The sequence below is a fragment of the Pipistrellus hanaki genome (assembly GCF_964339955.1).
Source record: "Pipistrellus hanaki genome assembly, chromosome: 9".
In the NCBI taxonomy this organism is placed as follows: domain Eukaryota; kingdom Metazoa; phylum Chordata; class Mammalia; order Chiroptera; family Vespertilionidae; genus Pipistrellus; species Pipistrellus hanaki.
This window is the reverse complement of record NC_140511.1, coordinates 26416792-26437080: the sequence shown is the minus strand read 5'-3', so window position 1 is coordinate 26437080 and position 20289 is coordinate 26416792. Positions and strand designations below refer to the sequence as shown.

General features: G+C 53.8%; 1 protein-coding gene across 4 annotated transcripts in view; it reads left to right on the top strand.

Annotated features, from left to right (window-relative positions):
- Nucleotides 1-20036, top strand: part of AMOTL1 (angiomotin like 1) — a 124841-nt gene extending 104805 nt beyond the window's left edge. For all 4 annotated transcript variants that reach the window (XM_084895371.1, XM_084895374.1, XM_084895372.1 and 1 more), the window contains 7 exons: nt 1427-1572; nt 5199-5348; nt 10735-10925; nt 12183-12308; nt 12965-13191; nt 16439-16714; nt 17557-20036. In XM_084895371.1, the coding sequence (XP_084751497.1) occupies nt 1427-1572; nt 5199-5348; nt 10735-10925; nt 12183-12308; nt 12965-13191; nt 16439-16714; nt 17557-17663 (1223 nt within the window). In that variant the 3' untranslated portion in view covers nt 17664-20036. The remainder of the gene's footprint in view (nt 1-1426; nt 1573-5198; nt 5349-10734; nt 10926-12182; nt 12309-12964; nt 13192-16438; nt 16715-17556) is intronic.
- The last annotated feature ends 253 nt before the right edge of the window (nt 20037-20289 follow it).

Below are 20289 nucleotides of genomic sequence, written 5' to 3'. Positions count from 1 at the left end.
TGGGGACATCAGGGCCAAGTGCCTTCGCTCCTGGGCTTTCCTTCTCTGACCCTTAAAGGGAAAGGGGTGCAACTGGATGGTGATGTTTCCTGTGATTGCTTCCCGCTCTAAGATTGTGTGTTTGTTACCTGGGTATTTGCAGCCTGAAATAAGTTTCCTTTTAGGACATCCTCATGTGCTGCTGTCACATTTGCTGCTCCTTAAGCACAGCGTTTAATACCATACAGTTACTCCTTACTATTGACATCTATTGTTAAATTAGTGTGTGACTGTTGCAGGAAATCATGAATGGATGAAGTCCCTGCCCCATGCTGGTATCACATGCAGGCTGTGGTTCCCTGTGCTTCAGTGTGGGCTGAAGGAGGACTGAGATAACCAGTGAGGGCACATAAAATCAGTTTCTAACTATTGCTGCTGCTGCTGCTACTGCTTACTTATATGCTGCTTTCTAAAAATATGGAGTAGTGTGCATAGGGACTTGTAAACCACCTTTTTTTCAATAATGGTGATCCCCCCCCCCTCATGTTTCTAATATTCACTCATTTTAATGATGGCATCCTGCCCTTCGATAGGACTCAGAGTAGTTTATTCAAACAGCCCCTTAGTCTCACACATTCATTCCACTTAAGCTTTTCCATATTATAAAAAACATATCTAACCATTCTAACTTATTTAAAGAATGAAACGTATTGCTTTGCCACAGGGAACATGTTTCACTAAATGATTCTGATCCCGTGACACTATCGGCCCCGCCCGCTTAGTGAGACGGGCGGTGGGACGCCTGCAGGAGGGCGGGCGGACGTGCTGGGCACGGGCCAACGCCATCTCCATCCGTTACTCCGTCAGGGAGAGGAAAGCCTTTCCCTAAATCCAAAGCAATGCCCTTCTCTTTCCTGAACCGAAGAAGGGGACCATGTGGGGCCAGGTCCTGTGGGAGGAGGATCCAGCCAGAGAAGGGAGGCCCGGCTAGGAGCGCCCTTCTGCTGTCTGGCCTCACACCAAGAGCTTAGACTTCTGGACCTCGGCTTATTGTTCTGTGAATGAGACTATTAGTGCTGTTGTTAGTGCCGCCTGCCCATTACCCCTGGTTTGGAAGATGGACACTGGGGAGGTTGTAAGCATAACATGAAATCGTAGGTAAAAAGTGAACCTGCAGCCTTGGAGGAAATGTACAGAAGTGAGTTACGGGGAGCGTGGGGCCACTGTTCGTCTCGGGAACTGAGTGTGTCTATAGAGTTAACGGTGCTTTTGGAGAAAACCTTCGCCTCACACACCACAGCTATTAAGAGGCAGCAAAAGCAGTAATTCGACCCTCTGCTCTTTCCATGCTTCTTGTCCTTAATCTTTGCCAGATGTAGGCTGGCAGCGAGCCCGGAGGGGAACACTTTTTCTGATAGATGTAGTTTTGTTTTTGTCTCCCTTCTAGACAAAGAATTCTTGAAGGAAAAGGAGAAGTTAGAAATGGAGTTAGCAGCAGTGAGGACTGCAAGCGAGGACCACCGGAGACACATTGAAATCCTGGACCAGGCTCTGAGCAATGCCCAGGCCAGGGTCATCAAGCTGGAAGAGGAGGTGAGCTGGGGTGGGAGGATTGTCGGGAGGTTGGGGGATAGGGGCGGGTGGGGGGGAAAGGGCCCTGAGGATCCCCATTTCCATTTCCTAACCCAGCACCCTCAAGTAGAGCCAACTCCAAGGAGTTGAGTTGGGGTGGAGGGAAAGGGGGGAATGTAGGAGATCTCCCAAATAAATAATAAAAACGGAGTTGATCCAACCCAGAGCCAGGCAAAGTATGAAAGGCACACATGAACACCATCAGCAGAGAGCTCACCCTCAGCCTGCAACCCGCTGCCGCCCACTGGTTGGCATGTGTTCAGGGCTAGAAATAAGTGGGAGGACTAGGAACCACTGGTTCCTGTACAGAAAACAGACTAACAATTTAAAAAAAAAAAAAAAAAAAAAAGTTCAGTTAATCTGTCTTTGGACTCCTGATTGCATTAAAAAAGGCCTCAGCCGAAACCGGTTTGGCTCAGTGGCTAGAGCATTGGCCTATAGACTGAAGGGTCCCAGGTTTGATTCCAGTCGAGGGCATCTACCTTGGTTGCTGGCACATCCCATGTAGGAGGTGTGCAGGAGGCAGCTGATCGATGTTTCTCTCTCATCAATGTTTGTGGCTCTCTATCCCTCTCTCTTCCTCTCTGTAAAAAATCAAAAAAATTTTAAAGGCCTCTGTGGGGTGGAGCAGGGGTGGCCTTCAGCAAGCCTATCTCCAGTTTTCAGAAGTTGGCTCGGCCTGCAATGACCCCTCCCCCATCACCTCACCCCCCCAAATCCAGGAAAGTGTGATCCCACGACTGTGGAGTTAGAGCGGCCCCTTCTGAGGTCCAAGTGAGGGGATTCAGGCTGTAGACAGTGTCAGAAAAGGAGGCGAGGTCTGGCCGGGTAGGCAGGAGCCACGTGGACAGTAGAAGCCCCCAGTCTGGAGGACGCATGGCCCACATGGTCTACGCAGAGTACTAGGCTTGCTGCCCGACGGGCAGAAAACAGTGCCGTGATTGGTTCAACGGTTGCTGCTGCAGTTGAAAATAAAAACTATTCCTCAGAAATATCTCCTGATGTCAGGTAACTCAGTGTCTCAGCTAACTTCAAGGTTAAAGCAGCTGATGGGGAAGATTGTTAAGTCTGCCAGGGTCTTGCCCATTAGAGACCTTTTAAACCCTGTAAGTCCTGTGTAGAAACTACAGTGTGAGTGCCAGCATGAGCCACCCGAGGGCAGCAGCCCCGCTGTATTTTCCTTGTCGCCCCGGAGGAACTCGCCAGTTCGGAAACCAGGTGCCCGGAGAGTGGCCTCGGCCCGAAGGACTGGGGGTCTGCTTTGAGGCCAGGACCCTTCTTATCCTTATAACTGAAACCACCTAGTGAGGCTCCTCCTCTGTGTGAGGAACAAAGGGAAGTTATAAAATTTTAATCTTTTTTTAAAATTTTATTTCTCTGAAAGTAAAAGCTGTGAAGTCCTTGGAGACAGGTTCTTTCTGATGACCATTGTGGATCTTTTCTTGTCATTGTATCCATAGAAGGCCTTTGACGGTGTGTAGCCTCTCCAAAATGTCCGTGTCTGGCTCCCAGACGCACTCCTTGTTCTTATTAAGGTTCCGTCTGAAGGGCCTTATTCAGTCCAGATGGCTCCTGTGTGTGCTTCCCAGCCTCCCCGGGATGGTTAGAGCTGGGGCTCTCGGGCCAGACTGCAATGAGTGAGCTTTGTGACGCCTGGGCGGATGTGTCAGCTCTGCGACCTTGAGCAGTCACTTGACCTCTTTCATCCTCAGTTTCCTCATCTCTTAAACTGAGATGATAATGAGATACTACTTATAAAGCACAAAGCCTGGCATGGTGGTGCTTTAAAAATGTTGGCTGATGTAATTATTGTTACTATCAACCATCTTCATCATAATATACTCCTTGATAGGCTTAAGGTTGATACAAAAGTAAATGAGAGCTATCCAGGCTATCTCTCTCTCCTCTCCCTTCCTCTCTGAAATAAAAAATATATATATTTTTAGCCAAAACCTGTTTGGCTCAGTGGATAGAGCATCGGTCTGTGGACTGAAAGGTCCCAGGTTTGATTCCGGTCAAGGGCATGTACATTGGTTGTGGGCACATCCCCGGTAGGGGGTGTGCAGGAAGCAGCTGGTCGATGTTTCTCTCTCATTGATGTTTCTAGCTCTCTGTCCCTCTCCCTTCCTCTCTGTAAAAAATCAATAAAATATATTTTTAAATATATATATATATATATATATATATATATATATATATTAAATAATAATAAATAAAATTGCTGTTTTTGCCACCCCCTTGAAAGATCGGAAGCACCTCCATTTTATTCCAGTGGCTCAGGGCAGTGCAGTCTGCTAAGTGAGAACACCCCTCACAGCAGCTCTTAAATCCCAGCACGTTCCCCCTTGCCAGTGCAGTCAGGGGTTAAACCCAGGATCTGAGTCACCTGCAAGGCATGTGCACGCCCAGATGCTAATGACAGGAAATGGCATCTGGTCTCCCCACTCACGACCAGATAAGTGAGTGCCTCGGCCTGATTTTTGACACCAGCCACTTCCCAGAAAGTTAGAAACGTGCCTAGGATTCATGCTTACGGCCCAAACTGTCACTGGAAGAAAACTAAGTCTGAGGGTAAGAATTTGAAATTGTTCATCAGGATTCTCAATCCGTACTGGATGTGATGTTTCCAAAGGTCATTTTTACCTTAATTTCCATCTCCTCAGTGGTTGTGTTGGTGTTCAGGCACTCTGGCCTCTTCAGGGCTGTCAGCTACTCGTCTGTAAAGGCTCAAACTTTTAGAAGAAAGTTACTCCACAATTACCTAGAATGAGCAATTTTGATCTTTATTCAGACATACACCTGGGCACACGTGTGAATAAACACACACAATTCTCTATTACAATAGTAATTTATAATTATTCTGAAGAATTTGAAAAATACAGAAGACAATAAAGAACATGAGAAATGTCTATTCAGCCATACAGATAAACATGGTTAGTGCTTTTATTTTTATTGATTTTTAATCCTCACCTGAAGATATTTTTTCTATTGAGAAGGAGAGAGAGAATGTTGATGTGAGAGAGACATATCAATTTGTTGCTTCCTGCACTCCCCCCAACTGGGGTCGGAGATTAAACCCGCAATTGAGTTACTTGCCCTTGACCAGAAATTGGTCTGAAGGCTGATGCTCTAACCAGAGAGCCAGACTGACCAGGGCTGGTTAGTGCTTTTAAGTATTTCCTTTCTGTCTTTTTTTCTTTCTAGATAGACAGAATTGTGATAATGTTGTATGTAATTTTTTATTCTGGATTTTTCAATTAACATTGTAGAGTAAGCATTTCCTCATAACATTAAAAACTCTTAACCCCATTACCAATGCCAGCAAATGCTATATTACTAAGCAGTAACCAAGGACTGAGCTCGGAGCTGTACCAATAACTGCAGGCAGGTGCCCCAGTAGAATCTTGATCCCTAGCATCCCAGCCACGTGAGGTACAACCGGCGGCCGTGTCTAACCCTTTGCTGTGCCAGCTCATGGGAGTGGGAGGAGTGGAGGACACATGCCCTGGTGGTTTCAGTCCGGTTTCCCTCCACCCGGTGCTGAGAACCGCTGGTCTGATCCTGGGCTCCTTTCTCCCTCTGCTCAGTTACGAGAGAAGCAAGCCTACGTGGAGAAGGTGGAGAAGCTGCAGCAGGCGCTGACCCAGCTGCAGTCTGCATGTGAGAAGCGGGAGCAGATGGAGCGCAGACTTCGGACCTGGCTGGAGCGAGAGCTGGACGCCCTGAGGACCCAGCAGGTGCCGGGCTGGGGGAGAGGGAGGGGCCAGCAGAGGGTAGGATGCACTTGAGGCTCCGCTCCCGGCACTGGGGATGCCGGAGTCAAGGAGAGCTCCCTGCCCTAGTGAGCCAGCACAGCGGCCAGTGGAGGACGGGGAGTCCACTGGAGTGATGCCCTCACAGAAGGCGGCTGGGCATCGGGGAATGTGACTTCAGACGGCTTCACGGAGGTGGACATTTGAGTTGGACTTGGAAAGATGAGTTTTTGGGGGGGTTCTGGGGAGAACATCAGAAATAGAGGAAGGGTATGTGTCATAGAGAGAGACAGCGGGATGCAGCCGGTGGGGGAAGGCCCAGTGCGGCGCTGGAGAGGTGAGGCCAGCAGGGGAAGGCATGTGGTCCTGGTGAGGGACCGGGCTTTGTCCTGTAACAGCAGGGCCAACGATGGGAGTTTTTCCACTGGAGAGGAATGTGGTGTACGTGGTTGGGGAAAGAGTGCTCTGGGGGTATCAGGAGGGTCTTGGGGGGCAGATGGCCATGAGCAGGCCGGTCCGAGGGCTGTTGGTGTCATCAGGGGGGAGTGGCAGTGGGAATCCAAGGGGAGCGAGCAGGAGTGAGATTAGTAGGACTGACCATCAGTGCATGTCCCGAGGTAAAGGAGGGGAAGGAGTTCAGGACGATTGATCCCTGGAGTGTGATATTGGCCGTAAGCTCCGGATCCTCTGCCTTGTCTTATCCTGGTGGCGGCAGCTAGCGTAACTCAGCTATGAATAAGCTCAAGTAGAATTCCCCAGCCCGGCTCCGTGCGCCTGGGCTAGGGGACAGGCCTGCTGGACGGCCCTGTGGCTGGACTGGGAGCCTCCCAGGCGGGCAGACTCCGGCTCCAGCGAGCACCTGGCCGTGGCCGCCGGCCAGTGCGGTGGGCAAAGCCCTCGCTGCAGCGATGAAGGGCGCGGCCTCAGTCGGGAACCAGGGAATGCAGGACGGCCCCGTGGAATGACCTGCTGGGTGCAGCACAGTGGTTGTGGGTGAGAGACTTGGAAACGCTTGAAAGCACACACACGGGCCAGCCCCGCCCTTTCTCATGCTGGCGCCCCCGTTTCCCGGGCGTGTGTGCTTGGCGGGCGGAGGAGGTGTCGGTGAGATCGCCCAGAACGTTAAGGAGCCCACCCGGCCGCCCACCATCTAGGCTAAGTTGGTGGCTCGTAATGAAGGGTGAGTCTGTCTTTAGACTGCTGCCCCGTCCACCCTGGGCCACCTTCCTTGGCCTGTGGGCCACCCTCCAGCTGTTCCCTGAGTTACTGCAGTTACTGAGGTTGACCCTCTCCACTGGGGGGGCCAGCTTCTCAGATGCTGGCACCACACTGACACCAGTAATCCTCACGAACCCTTGGCTGGCAAAATGGGTACATCTCAAAACTCAGCGCTGCAAAGAATGTTTGCTTCCAGTTACTGTGCCCCCAGCCCCTATAGTCAGGTGACTTATCCTGGGACTTTCTATTTTGGATGCTGTGAAGCCAGGTTCAACCCCGTTGTCCTTACTGTGTACCAGGAGAAAAGTGAGGTCAGAGTGATTTGAAAAATATTCCTTGCCACAGAGGACCGTTCACAGTGTGCACACTCAGAGCCACACACCCTCATGCCCGTTGCTTCCTAAGCCAGGGAGAAACAGGTCCCTGCCATGCCTAACAGCTGCTGGCAGATCTGGGCACACCTGGGGGGGACAGAGGTTTCAGAATCAAGGCTCTCTGAGGAAATTACTTGGCTTGCATTTTGATCTAGTTTTGAGGACTGACAGCAGACCCCCTGCTGGTTGTGGCTGACATGAGACCAAAAAGAGGGGAGACAATCTTTAGAGCTAAACAGAACTTTATCTCGGCATCTCTTTAAAAATAATACCAGGTTTTTCTAAGTAAGCGTGTTAATCTGTCCCCTATGATATGAAAGACGCTTAATTTCCTTGTTGTTTTGCCTACTCATTAAAATGATGAGTAATGTTTTTTTGTGGTTTCCTTTAATACTTCTTTATTCTATCATTTTGTCAGTAAGCATACATTATTCTATAATCAAAAAAGGTAAAAATTTTATTACAAATAAATTCACCCCAAAAGCTTGAGTTTCTAGCTAGTTCCATGTGGTATCCTACAGAATATAAGGCTAATAGGCAAATTGTCTTCTCAACTGGGAGTTTGACTGGAAGTTCAACAGGGAGTTTGGCAAGGGGCGGAGTCAACCACCCTGATGGAGTCTCATCCTGACAGAGAAGACAGAGCAATGGGCCCACGGGCTTTTGTAAACCATATGTTTGTGTTCAATTTTTTTTTTTTATTGATATTTTACAGAGAGGAAGGGAGAGGGATAGAGAGCTAGAAACATTGATGAGAGAGAAACATCGACCAGCTGCCTCCTGCAAACCCCCTACCGGGGATGTGCCTGCAACCAATGTACATGCCCTTGACCGGAATCGAACCTGGGACCTTTCAGTCCGCAGACCGACGCTCTATCCACTGAGCCAAATCGGTTTCGGCTGTGTTCAATTTTTTAAAGCTACAAATACCAATTATGATAGGATCTCGGCCAGTGGCTAACATTCAGTCAGGAACAGAGCGAAGGCATGCACCCGTCCTGATCCACCTGCTCAGGAAGTCACGGACTCCCGCAGCCAGCACCTGGCCTCAGGCAGGAGGACATCAGGTCCAGCAACACAAGAGCTCCCTTGCACTCAGAAACGGTCCAAGAAAAAGATCCCACAGGCTCGCTAAGCTGGTCAGTTTCTCTCTGAATCCTCAGGTCCCCATCTCAGCTGGCTGATCATTTTGAACTCACACGAGATCATGGCAAGTCTGCATAGATCACCTTATTCAGATCACGAAGAGTTATTAAAATAAGAGCAGGAGCCGAAGCCGGTTTGGCTCAGTGGTAGAGTGTCGGTCTGCGGACTGAAAGGTCCCGGGTTCAATTCCGGTCAAGGGCATGTACATTGGTTGCGGGCACATCCCCGGTAGGGGGTGTGCAGGAGGCAGCTGGTCAATGTTTCTCTCTTATCGACGTTTCTAGCTCTCTATCTCTCTCCCTTCCTCTCTGTAAAAAATCAATAAAATATATTTAAAAAAAAATAAATAAGAGCAGGAGTTTAGACACTCCAGCAGAGCACAGTCTAACAGGCAAGCAGGCCAGCCCGGAAAACGGGCCGGCGGGCAGGCAGGCCGGCTTCTGCTGCCCGTTCAGTTGACCAACAAATATTTACTGAGCTCGTACACCCTGTGGGGATGCCACAGGGAACACGTTTCTGTCACCTTTCCCAGCGGGACCGGAAAAGCCGGAGTAAGGGAGGAATCGGGGAGAGGGTGCCAGGATGCCCCAGGCCTTGCACATACTCTGAAGGTCACGATGATAAAACAGCAACGACAGCTATTCTTTCTCACCGAGTTGCCCAGTTTCGGGCACTGTGCGGATCTTCTTATCTGAGGTTATACCTGTAAGATCAGCGTAATGTATCTGCCCCATTTTAGAGACAAGGAAGTTGAGGCTCAGAAAGCTCACGTACCCAAGGGCTCATTCCTAGGAGGAGGAGCAGGCAGGAGTCCTCCACTCTGGTCAGTCTAACCCTGGAGTCATCTTGTGAATCAATTCACAACTCCATGCTGTTCTGTCCGCTCCATTCTACCCACTGTTGGGAAGGTCCCAGGACACCTCACAAGATTAACTTCAGCTCACATGGGGGCAGTGTGTTGTTAAGGATGTGGGTGAGGAAATTAGGCTGTGTCCTGGCGTCAGTCTAAGGGCAGAGCCCCTGTGTGGATCTTGATTTAATAAGTTCTCTGAGCTACTCTCTCCACGGTCCCTTCAGAATAATGCCCTATGGGGAGTGGCTTTGTTGAGGGTGGGATATGGCCAGGAGCTCTGTTACCATGTGACTTCAGTGTGACCTTCCTACAAGGGCCAGATAAATGCTTCTGCAGCACAGGAGTGAGTAGCCAGGGTGATGGTGGGCTGGCCACGTCCAGGCGAGTATATGCATGAGCCACTGCAGAGTGAATGAGGAGGAAGCTGATCAGCGAGGCCCCTCGGTACCTTTCCCAGAAGGTCCGAGTTTCTCGGGGGACCCCAGGCTCTGGAGCGGACTAGAGTGGACTCCAGGTGTCCCTGCTGAGGGCTAGTAGGCCTGTACCCACCACACTGTCCATGGGCTCCAGGCAGGAGCCTGACCAAACTTTATAGTATACTAGAAGCCTGGTCTATGAATTTGTGCACAGGTGGGGTCCGGCCCAGCTTGCCCCATCTGACTGGCTGGGGGAAGGGCCGATTGGGGGAGTGGCCATCCAGAGGGAGGAGCCATGGACCATTGGCTCCGCCCCTGGTTGAACTTGCATGTGGTTCAGTGTCTCTCACCTTACAACCAGCTCTGCATTTACAATATGTGACCCCCTGGGAAACCAGAGGGAGCGTAGACTCGCTGGGATGAAGTCATTCTCCCTGAAGTCAGAACCTCTTCAAACCCCATCGTCCTCCAAGTCGTGCTGTTTAGAGGAAATAGGATGCCGAAGTCAAAAATGGGGAAAATCTGAATGTGAATATTCTCCTCTGTGAGCAGTCCAGATAAGACATCCGCTTTATACCTTGTCTGACAGACCCGGATGAAAAGAACGGGCTGAACTTGCATTACAGACTTTCTGGCAGCTCTTTACTTTGGCTAGCCCTTTAAAGCTTATTAAGTGCTTTCCTATGCATTATCTTATCTGACTCTCAGGCCTCTGAGTGGGGCAGGTATTCATTTGTTTCCCAGACGAGAGCTTTGCAGCCGGGAGAGCACGTGTGTCAGGGCTCCTTGCTCCCAGTCCCTGGGCCTTTCCGTTTTATCTCTCGGCCTCGGGGAGGACAAACACCTGGACTCACTTCTGAGCACTCGGGAGAAAGTGCCCCGACCAGGAGGCCAAGACTTAGTAGTTACCGCACTTGCTTCTGGTATAAATGAACTGCAGGGCATTGGGCAAGCCACTTCTTGTCATGCAGAAGCATATGGACAGACAGACATGGTTGGAATCTTGACAGACATGGTTTGAATCCTGACCCTGCTGTAGCTCAGAGACATGGAGCAGTTATTTAACCTCCCTGAAGCTTAGTTTTCTCCTCTGTATAATTGGGATAATGTTGTCTACTCATACGATAGTTACATGACAGACAATTCATCGAGACAGGGATTTGGTGGGTGAGGTGGCTTGGTGTTAGGATCTGATAAGGTTGGTCATTTCTCCTGGAGAGTGGGATGGTAACGGGTGTGGACGAGCTGGGGACCTGGGCAAACTCTGTGTGCTCCATGCGGGTAGCTCTGCAGAAGACACGGTCAGTGTGGTCTGCTTTCTAGCCCCCGTTTCTCATCAAGATGTTCTCCCTCTGCTTCTCTAGAAACATGGGAACGGCCCGCCAGCCAGCACGCTGGAATACAATGCCCCGGCCCTCATGGAGCTCGTGAGGGAGAAGGAGGAGCGGATCCTGGCCCTGGAGGCTGACATGACCAAGTGGGAGCAGAAGTACCTGGAGGAGAGCACCATCCGGCACTTTGCCATGAACGCCGCAGCCACCGCCGCAGCCGAGAGGTGAGGGCAGCCGGGGGCCCCACGGGGTTTCACTCCGCCAGGTAAAGTGCATCCACACAGCGGGATACTGTTCGGTCTTCCAGTGAAACCTCCTGGTTCATAGTTGGACGGCTCAACCACTTAGCCACGCTGGCCGAGCTCATTGGTTGATTCTTGAATGTGCCCTGAATGGGCATCAAACCAACACACCCTTCGTGTATCGGGACAGTGCTCTGACCAACTGAGCCACCGGCCAGGGCACAGTTCTCTTATTCTCAGCAGCCGTCATTACCGAGGAGTGATCAAGTGGCAGGAAGAGTTCTCTTTGACCAGCTGTTTTCCATCAGACACCAGCTTGCACCCCACATTTTATTTTATTTTATTTTTTTATTTCTTTTAATATATTTTATTGATTTTTTCAGAGAGGAAGAGAGAGGGATAGAGAGTTAGAAACATTGATGAGAGAATCATCGATCAGCTACCTCTTGCACACCCTTTGCTGGGGATGTGCCCACAACCAAGGTACATGCCCTTGACCGGAATTGAACCTGGGACCTTTCAGTCTGCAGGCCGAGGTTCTATCTACTGAGCCAAACTGGTTTCGGCACAGCTCCACATTTTAATCTCCCCATGTCCATCCCTCCAGTCCATCCCCCCCACCCCGGCGCTGCACTTTCAAGGACAGGGTGTGTCTCCACCTCTTGGCTGTGCTGCCGGCATGGCAGTCAGCCGAGTGGACCTGAATCCCAGGCAGGGGCCCATGAAACGAGAAGTGAGCGAGGAAGCAAGCAGGATGGGCGCTTTCAGCCTGAGCGTCTCTGCCCAAGAGGACCAGTATCCGCTTTAAGTATTTACCTAGTCTCCATTTCACTGTAAAACACCGAAAAGGCTGCTGGGTGAATAAGGAGCAGCCATACAACTTCAGCCCCCGATGGAGAAAGTCAGAAAGGATACGTAAGCGTGACAGAGAGACCCTCACAACCAAAGTAGTAGAATCCACCTGTCAGCAGGTGCAGTGTCCATAGTCATAGCAGCCACAGAACGCGCATGGTGCACGATGGCTCTGGCGGAGGGCAGGGAATGGTTACTATGGGGTTTTATTTTGCTTTCCTTAGATACTATCTTCGTTCTACCAAGCGGAGGGAGCAATTGGGCCAGGATCCAGAAGGGAACGTGGGGGGAGGGGTGTGTGGGGAGCGGTGTTTAGCGCGGTGACCTCGCTCGCTCGCACGCCTCTCTCAGCGTTCGCATCACTCTGTGTGCGTCCTGTGTTGCCAGGGACACGACGATCATCAACCACTCGCGGAACGGCAGCTACGGCGAGGCCTCGCTGGAGGCCCACATTTGGCAGGAGGAGGAGGAGGTGGTGCAGGCCGCCAGGAGGTGCCAGGACATGGAGTACACGTAAGGACAGCCACGTGCGTGGCCGCGACACCGCGCTCCCCCCTGGCCACGCACCCCACAACCCCCAAGCCCGCAATTGGGGCTCACACTCCAGCCCCAGCCCCGGTTCTGAACAGCTGACAGGAGGGCGGGTGGGCGGGCAAGTTACCCTCCCAAGTTTGAAAAGAACGTGTTTTCTGATTCTTAATTTTGGCCCTTTGCGGGGGGGGGGGGGGGGGGGGGGGGGATTAACTTCTCCCAGAAAACCTGTTCATCCTCTGACTTTCTGAGAAATTAGGGAAGTTGACTTCCGGGGAAGGCTGACCCTGAGTGAGGCTTCCTGCTGCTCCCTTCTCTCCCCACCCCCAGTAGGGACCAGCCCTCTGAACCGGCCTCTGAGCTGCTGCTGGGAGGCCACACCTTCTGCATCTGTGTCCTCGGGGTCCCAGCCAGTCCCAGAGGCTCCGAGGGGCCAGAGGAGGTGCTCCCCACTCTGATCTACCACCAGAGACCCAGCCTACACACCTTGGCAGATTGTAAACGTTTGAGGACTTCACTGCGCTTCGTTCTCCATCCTGAATTCTAATTCAAGTCCCCAGGCCACCTGAAACACGTTTCGTGTTTTCCTAGCCCAGACGGAGTGTGATGACGCCTGTTGTGTTCTGTTTGTTACGCAGCATTAAAAACCTCCACGCCAAGATCATCGAGAGGGACGCCATGATCAAGGTCCTGCAGCAGCGATCCCGCAAAGACGCGGGGAAGGCGGACTCCTCGAGCCTGCGGCCTGCCCGCTCCGTCCCCTCCATTGCCGCAGCCACCGGCACGCACTCCCGCCAGACCTCGCTCACCAGCAGCCAGTTGGCGGAGGAGAAGAAGGAAGAGAGGACCTGGAAGGGGAGCATAGGTGAGCCCCCACGCCGCCGTCGGGCCCAGGGGTCTGGGGTCTGGAAGGCAAGAGCAGCACCAGCTCGGAGGGCAACCTCATCTGGTGGGGAAAGTCCTGACACTTGTGTGGTGTCTGGCTCTGCCCCTCATGGGACCCAGAGATGCCGCTGAGTATTTCCAAGCCTCGGTTTACTCATCTGTGAAATGGGGAGGACAACCAATCGTTCTTTGGCTGTGAAAGTTGAATCAATGAGCGATGGGGAGGCAGCGGCTGTACCACCAGATCGGCCGTGGGCCACGGGTTGACTCATGCGGTTATCGTCACGGTTGAAAGTGGAAGTGCCCGACCCTCACAACATATAAATGGAAAAGCCCATAGAATCAGGCCTCTGAACTTGGCTCTGCCCCCCGACCAGCTGTAAGACGGCTCTGCCTCCGCTTCTGTGTCTGTCCTGTTGCCCCTGGGCCGTGGTGAGGGCAGAAACGAGATAGCGGGGCGGAGGCGCTCTGGAGGACGTGTGCGAGCATGAGAGGCTGGTGGCTGTGGTGCTGGTAGCGTGGTTGTTGCACAGGCAGAGTTTTGAGAATTCTGCAGAGGTGGTGTCAGCCACGAGTGGGTTTCCTGGGGCGAGGGCCAGCCTGTCGACGGCTGGCTGAGTCTGGAGAGGAAGCAGGCAGCATTCCCAGACACACGGCCTCCCCTTCCCCCCCTCCCCCCGCACTCTGGCAGCTGCAGGGCCTGGCCTCCTTTGATGCATTTCCCTGGGTCAGAGTGTGTTTTCTTTATCTGTGGAGCCGAGAGCCAGTTTTTGTCAGCACAGAGCCCCAGAGGAGCCTGGCTGCTTCGTGCCAGAGGGGATACAGCCTCCAGTATGAACCTGCCAGAGTTGGGGGGGGGGGGGGGGGAATGAAGGCTCCCAGCCAGACTCTCCCTGTGCAGTGCCTCCACAGGTGGCCTCAGCAGCCCCTGCCCTCCGAGGACATGAACTTCAAAGAGGACGCGGGTGGACAGCAGCGGGGATCATCAAAAGCGCCCCCACTCCCGCCAGGACACTTAGCTCCCCTCGCAGTGAGGGAGCCCGAGAGTCCGTTTGCGACATGCAGCCAGGCAGGCTTTTCTCTGGTCTCTGTGCCTGTGCCCCTGGCATCTGCATATCTACACCAGGCCTGGGAGCGGGCGGGGTCTATGGGAAGAACTGCTGTGTTCTCTGCGCTGTGTTCCTCCCCTTATTGCCATTGTCACCGGTGTCCACGCGTCACAAAACCAGAGAGGGTCTCTGAGAGGCGGGCAGAGGCGGCAGACACGGCCACTGCACAGTCCCCACGCCGCTTCCACCATCGCTTGCCCAACAGGCCCTGGGAGGAGGTGGGGGTGACAGTGTAGGCCCTGCTGAGGGTGAGGGCGAGGGGGAGATGACCGGCCAGTGACCTAGTCCCACGAGAGCATCCCTGTCCGCCTGCAGCTGGTCAGGAGGGAAGAACACAGGTTGGCGCAGAGGTGGGCACAGCTGGGGTCGAACCCCATTTCTGCGCCTTCTTAGCTGTGGGATGCTCACGTCTCTGAGCTGCCGTCTCCGTGTCTGTAAAGCAGCGGATGACACGGGGCCTGTCTCAGAGCGCTGCTGTGAAATGCGAAGGGAGGCGATGAGTGTGGAGCCCCCGGCCACTCCGAGCGTGGCCTGTGGACCGGCCTCACTGGCCTCACCCGGGAGCTTGTTAGAGAAGCAGCCTCAGGCCCCACCCGCTGATGACAACACATCCAAGCCACCAGGAGGCACGTGCCATTGGAGAACGCAGCTGTGCACACGGAGCTCTGGGCACCTCTGACAGCTCGGCGGGGGGCGGGGGGGGGGGCGGGGGGGGTTAGGAGGGGTGGACACACACACACACACACACACACACACGACACTGTGAATTGCTGGCTGGTTCAGCTGCGTGAACAAGCCGTTGACTGTGCCGACCACGTCTTCTGTAGGCTAGCGTTCGGGAGTGCTGGCACGTTTCTGAATGTGTGCCGTATTTCATTATTTAAAATGAAAGCGTAGCTGTCCAGCCCAGCCCTGCAGGGAGACGTTGAGGCGGAGGGAAAGCACTGCCCACCAGGCCTGCCTTTTCCCTCCAGCACGTCCTCGCTCCTGCCCCCAGCCTGCCTACCCCGGGGCCCTGAGTGAGAAGCGGCCGTGTGGCTCCTCCCAGGGGCCCGGCTGGTTTCCTGCTCTCGGGCCGTGGCTCTCAGCTGCTGGGGCTCCTTGGTCTGCGTCTGACCTGGAAACGAGGTTGTATCTGAGCCCGGCGCTGCAGGAGACTGTCCAGGACCAAGACGGGGGTGGAAGTGTGGGCCGTTCAGAAGCCCAGCAGGCCCGTGGGGCCCTGCCCAGGGCCGGGGAGACTCCGTTCCTCTAAGGCACACACCACGACTGGAGGCCAGCCCTCCCCGGCCGTGCGTGAGGCCGAGCAAGCGTGGACTCCAGACAGCCGTGCAGGAACCCCCACCCCTCGGCACTGGGTACGGGGTACCTCATGCCATTTAGAGTAATTTTATCCTACTGTTTATCATATTAGGTTATAAGCAGTTTACAACTCCTTAAAAACGACCATAGATTTTTAGGGAGGGGACTAGGTCCGTGGTTGGCAAACTGTGGCTTGAGCCCTAACCGGTTTGGCTCAGTGGATAGAGCATAGGCCTGTGGACTCAGGATCCGATTCCGGCCAAGGGCATGTACCTTGGTTGAGGGCACATGTCCAGTAGGGTGTGCAGGAGGCAGCTGATCGATGTTTCTCTCATATTGATGTTTCTAACTCTCTATCTCCCTTCCTCTCTGAAAAATCAATAATATATATATATATATATATATATATATATATATATATATTTAAAAAACCTGCGGCTCTCGAGCCACATGCAGCTCTCTCTGTCCCCTTGAGTGTGGTTCTTCCACAAAATACCACGGCCTGGGCAAGACTATTTTGAAGAAGTGGCGTTAGAAGAAATTTAAGTTTAAAAAATGTGGCTCTCCAAAGAAATTCCAATCGTTGTACTGTTGATATTTGGCTCCATTGACTAATGAGTTTGCCGACCACTGGCCTAGGTCTTTTCCATTTTTAAGTTTCCTCAGTGCCTCTCAACTGGTCAGGCACATAGTCAGCGCTTGTAAGTGCATTTGGCGAGTGAATCGGTGAGCGAATACAGCAGTCCTGAGCCTCCTTGACTCGGGCTTCTGTTTGTACAAAAGAGGGGCTTTGAAAAGCTGTCCTTCGGTCCTCAGGGCTGCTGCTGGGGAAGGAGCACCCCGAGCCCTCGTCCACCCCCGCGCTGGCTGCCCTGCCCGCCGCAGCCCCGGCCCCGGCCGTGCCCGCCACGTCAGCCAGCAGCGCCCACGCCAAGACGGGCAGCAAAGACAGCAGCACCCAGACGGACAAGAGCACCGAACTCTTCTGGCCCAACATGGCCTCCCTGCCCACCCGGGGCCGGCTGAGCATGACCCCTTCCAACAGCCCCGTTCTGAAGCACCCAGCGGCCAAAGGGGCCGCGGAGAAGCTGGGTGAGATGCTCTGGGGTTTGGCGCTGTAGGGAAACACCCGGGGGCTCTCTGGCCTGGGAGAGGGAGCTGGGGAGGGGGCAGCCCCCACGTGGTGGCTGTTTTTTATGTCTATGGTTACCCTAATACACCTAGGCCGTGCGCTCGTATGGAATGAAATGTGAGTAGGCACTCCTAGTTTATTACTGTGCTTTGTCGCCAGCCCTCTCCTACAAGGGGCAGAAATAGACGTGCTCCAAGTGGTGGTGGTGGGGGGGGGGGGGCGGAGGGGGGCAGTACCAGGCACCCGGTGCCTCTGAGGCTGGGGTGCCTAGACGGGGCCTTTCTCGTTAAGGATTTGGGGTCAGGAGTGCCTCCTTCCTGAAGGACAAGGCAGGTTTAACTGCAGAAGAGGGAACTGGGGCACGGCACTCAGGCCGGTACCAATGGGCCACCCGAAAACATTTAGGAGGAGACGACTCGGGAGGAGGGAGCTTGCGATGAGTCCAGAAGCACCCGGGAAAGAGTAGACTTGGCTTTGCTGTGGGCACTAATCTTAGTCACGGGGCGAGGTCCCTTCAGGAATGCTTTTGAGGAAGCGTGGGGTTATTTATTTGGGGCATAAATGAACTGTTCACCCTACGAAAGAGGCACGTGTGTACAGCACTGCCATTGTTCTGAGATCTGACTCCTGGAGGAAGACAGGGATGTGTGAGACGTGTCTGCCCCACGTGGGCCGGGCTCTGGAGCCTGGCCTGCATGCCCTGGGGGCGAGGGTGGGATCCCAAAGGGTCCCGCAGGGACCCCCGGTGCGGCCGGCCCCCGAGGAGAGGAGCGGGTGCTGATGTTTCCCCTGTGTTTGGCAGAGAGCTCTCCTGGCCACGGGAAGTCGCTGGACCACAAAGGCCGCGCCAGCAGCCTGCTGCACAAGCCCGAGTTCCCGGACCCGGAGATGATGGAGGTCCTCATCTAGGCCGTGCCCCCAGGGGACGCAGTGCGGGACGGTGACAGGCGGGGAGGAGCCACCAGGAGCCGCACGAGCAGGAAGAGCGACCGGGAAGGTGGTAGATGGAAACCAGGCGTGATTTGAACTGATAAAGACTCCAGACTCGTAAGAACACTTTTTATAAATGTTAAAAAAAAAAAAACAAAAAAAAAACAACCAGGAGACCTACACGAATGAAGACGGGGTGAACGCTGTGGATTTTTACCGTATATGGTGGCAGAGAGACGACGCATGTAGGTTTGGGAACGAAGAAGAAATAGGAAATGGACTTTTCCAGTGTACAGGGAATGTATCTCCTGGGGGAGGGTCTGTGTACAGTGCCCATTTTCTGGTTATAAACAGATAAACCTGAACCGGAATCGTCCTTGGAATACCCCCCTTCTCCTTGGCCGTGAGCATCTGTTTAAGAACGTCCTAGAACTCTCCGGGAGCCCCTGTGGGTGTGATGTAACACCGCCTGTGCCCCCCGGGGGGTCTGTGAGTGTGTGCGGCCGTGGCGATGAGATGAAAATGTTGAGGGGCGTCCGGTCCTCGTCGGATGACCTGCTGGGTTTGGGTTTTGCAGGCGATTGTGGGGCTCCCTCGCGTGAGTGGACCCGAGGCAGTGTGTTCTGAACAGACCGGGAGCGTTTTGATCTTGGTGCTCATCCTCCCGACGACTTCATCGTTGTCTTTGCTTAGTTTTCTTTCATTTTATTCTTTTTTTTCTTCGTTTTTAAGTGAAGCGCGGCAGAGTAGGTCTGGGATTCACAGAGCAGTGTCTGAACTGTCAGCGTTCCTGCTGTGTGTCACAGTGGCCAGCGGACAGAGCCCCGGGCTGGCCTCCTGGCTGCGGCCTCCCCGGCAGCCGCTCATGCACGGCCTGTGTGAGGAGCGTGGGGAGCGTGGCCCTGACTTCTTTCTCCCTCACGTCAGCTCCTGCATGGGGCGTGGCGTTTCCTCCCCAGGGCTCTGTGGGGTAAGAAACAGGAGTAGCCCAGAGCACCTAGCATGGCCCATAAACCAACCCTAGGCATAGATGGAAATGTTTCTGTCCCGTTATAAGCTTGACTGTACATCCATCCAAGAAGCACGTGTTATGCAGGGTCTGGACGTGGTGGGCAGTTCCCGGCCGTGTCTGATGGTGGAGCTCGCAGGCCCTATCGCCTGAAGGACAAGGCTTTGGCTCTGGGCGGAGGCGTGCAGAGCAGTTCTCTTCCTCCTTCAGCGTGGGTGGCAGCTTCTGTGTGCCGCCCGGCTGGGGTGCTGCGCGGACTAGGGGGTGCGGCCGGATTCCAGCAGCTAACTTCTCCGTCTTGGCTAGTGACGGTGTTGAGTTCAGCGGTTCCAAGCAGGCATGGGGCACCGGCTGGAGACCCGGGACGGCAGGGCCTCCCCTCTGCAGTCCTGCGGACTCGCTCTCTGGGCTCCTGGGTGCACCTGACTGCACAGGGCGTGGGCCGGGTATCCAGGCGGCGGTGGCTCCCCATGAGCTGTGGACGGGAGCAGCTCGGGGGTTCTGCTGCTCAGGGGAGAGGCTGTCAGGACGCCCCTGCAGAGAAGCCCACCTTCCAGAGACCGGCTGGTTCTCCCCGTGCTTTGCCCTCAGCCACCTGGGTCCTCGCCTTACACAGCGAGCGCTGCTGGGCGGATGAGCTCTCCCGGGCAGCAGCCTTCTGAGCCCGGTGTGAGCACAGCCCTCAGGGGAGGCCGGGTCCCCAGGAGGGTGAAGAAGGCATTGGGGTTTAAAAGGTGTCCAGGCAGGAGGCTGGCGCACATCCTAGGGGGAGCTCCGTGGACAAAGAGGTGTGTCTCCCAAAACCGGAGTCCTGGAGCGTGCTTCTGTGCCCTCCAAATGACCTTGTGCTCCGGAGCGAAGGGGCATGCGGCCCTGGCCAGCGGGAGCCTTCGGGGTTCTGAAATGGTGAACGCTGTCAATAGCCGGAGGACATTCTTCCCATCCCAAACTGGAGGCCGTTGTGGTCTAGGCCCATGGTCAGCAAACTGCGGCTCTCTAGCCACATGCGGCTCTTTGGCCCCTTGAGTGTGGCTCTTCCACAAAATACCATGGCCTGGGCGAGTCTATTTTGAAGAAGTGGCGTGAGAAGAAGTTTAAGTTTAAAAAACGTGGCTCTCAAAAAGAAATTTCAATCCCGTTGTCCTGTTGCTATTTGGCTCCGTTGACTAATGAGTTTGCCGACCACTGGTCTGTGCTTTATACATGTTGGTCTCCTTTTCTCGTTTCTGGTTAGTTCGTCCATGAATTTAAAGCATCTTCATTCAGTGTGAGGAGGGAGATGGGTTTGCCTCTGACATGTGGCTCCATGGGAGATGGGCGGAGGAATTACGAAGTTGGCAGAAGCTGATCCTTTGGGAGCCCGGAAAGGTCAGCATTTCAGTGCATGGATTTCCTCCGGAACCCATGAGCAGTTTCCTCCCCTCCCTTTCAGCGGCAAACCCTTCTCCAGTGCAGTCATTCAATGACATATAAAGACACATGTATGTGTATGTGCCCACACGTGAGATCTGACTGTAAGGTGGTGGGTCGGGTTTCTCTTCTGAAAATCCAGAAGATCCAAGTGTTGCCTCTCACCTCGCCCTCCTCAGAAGGCTG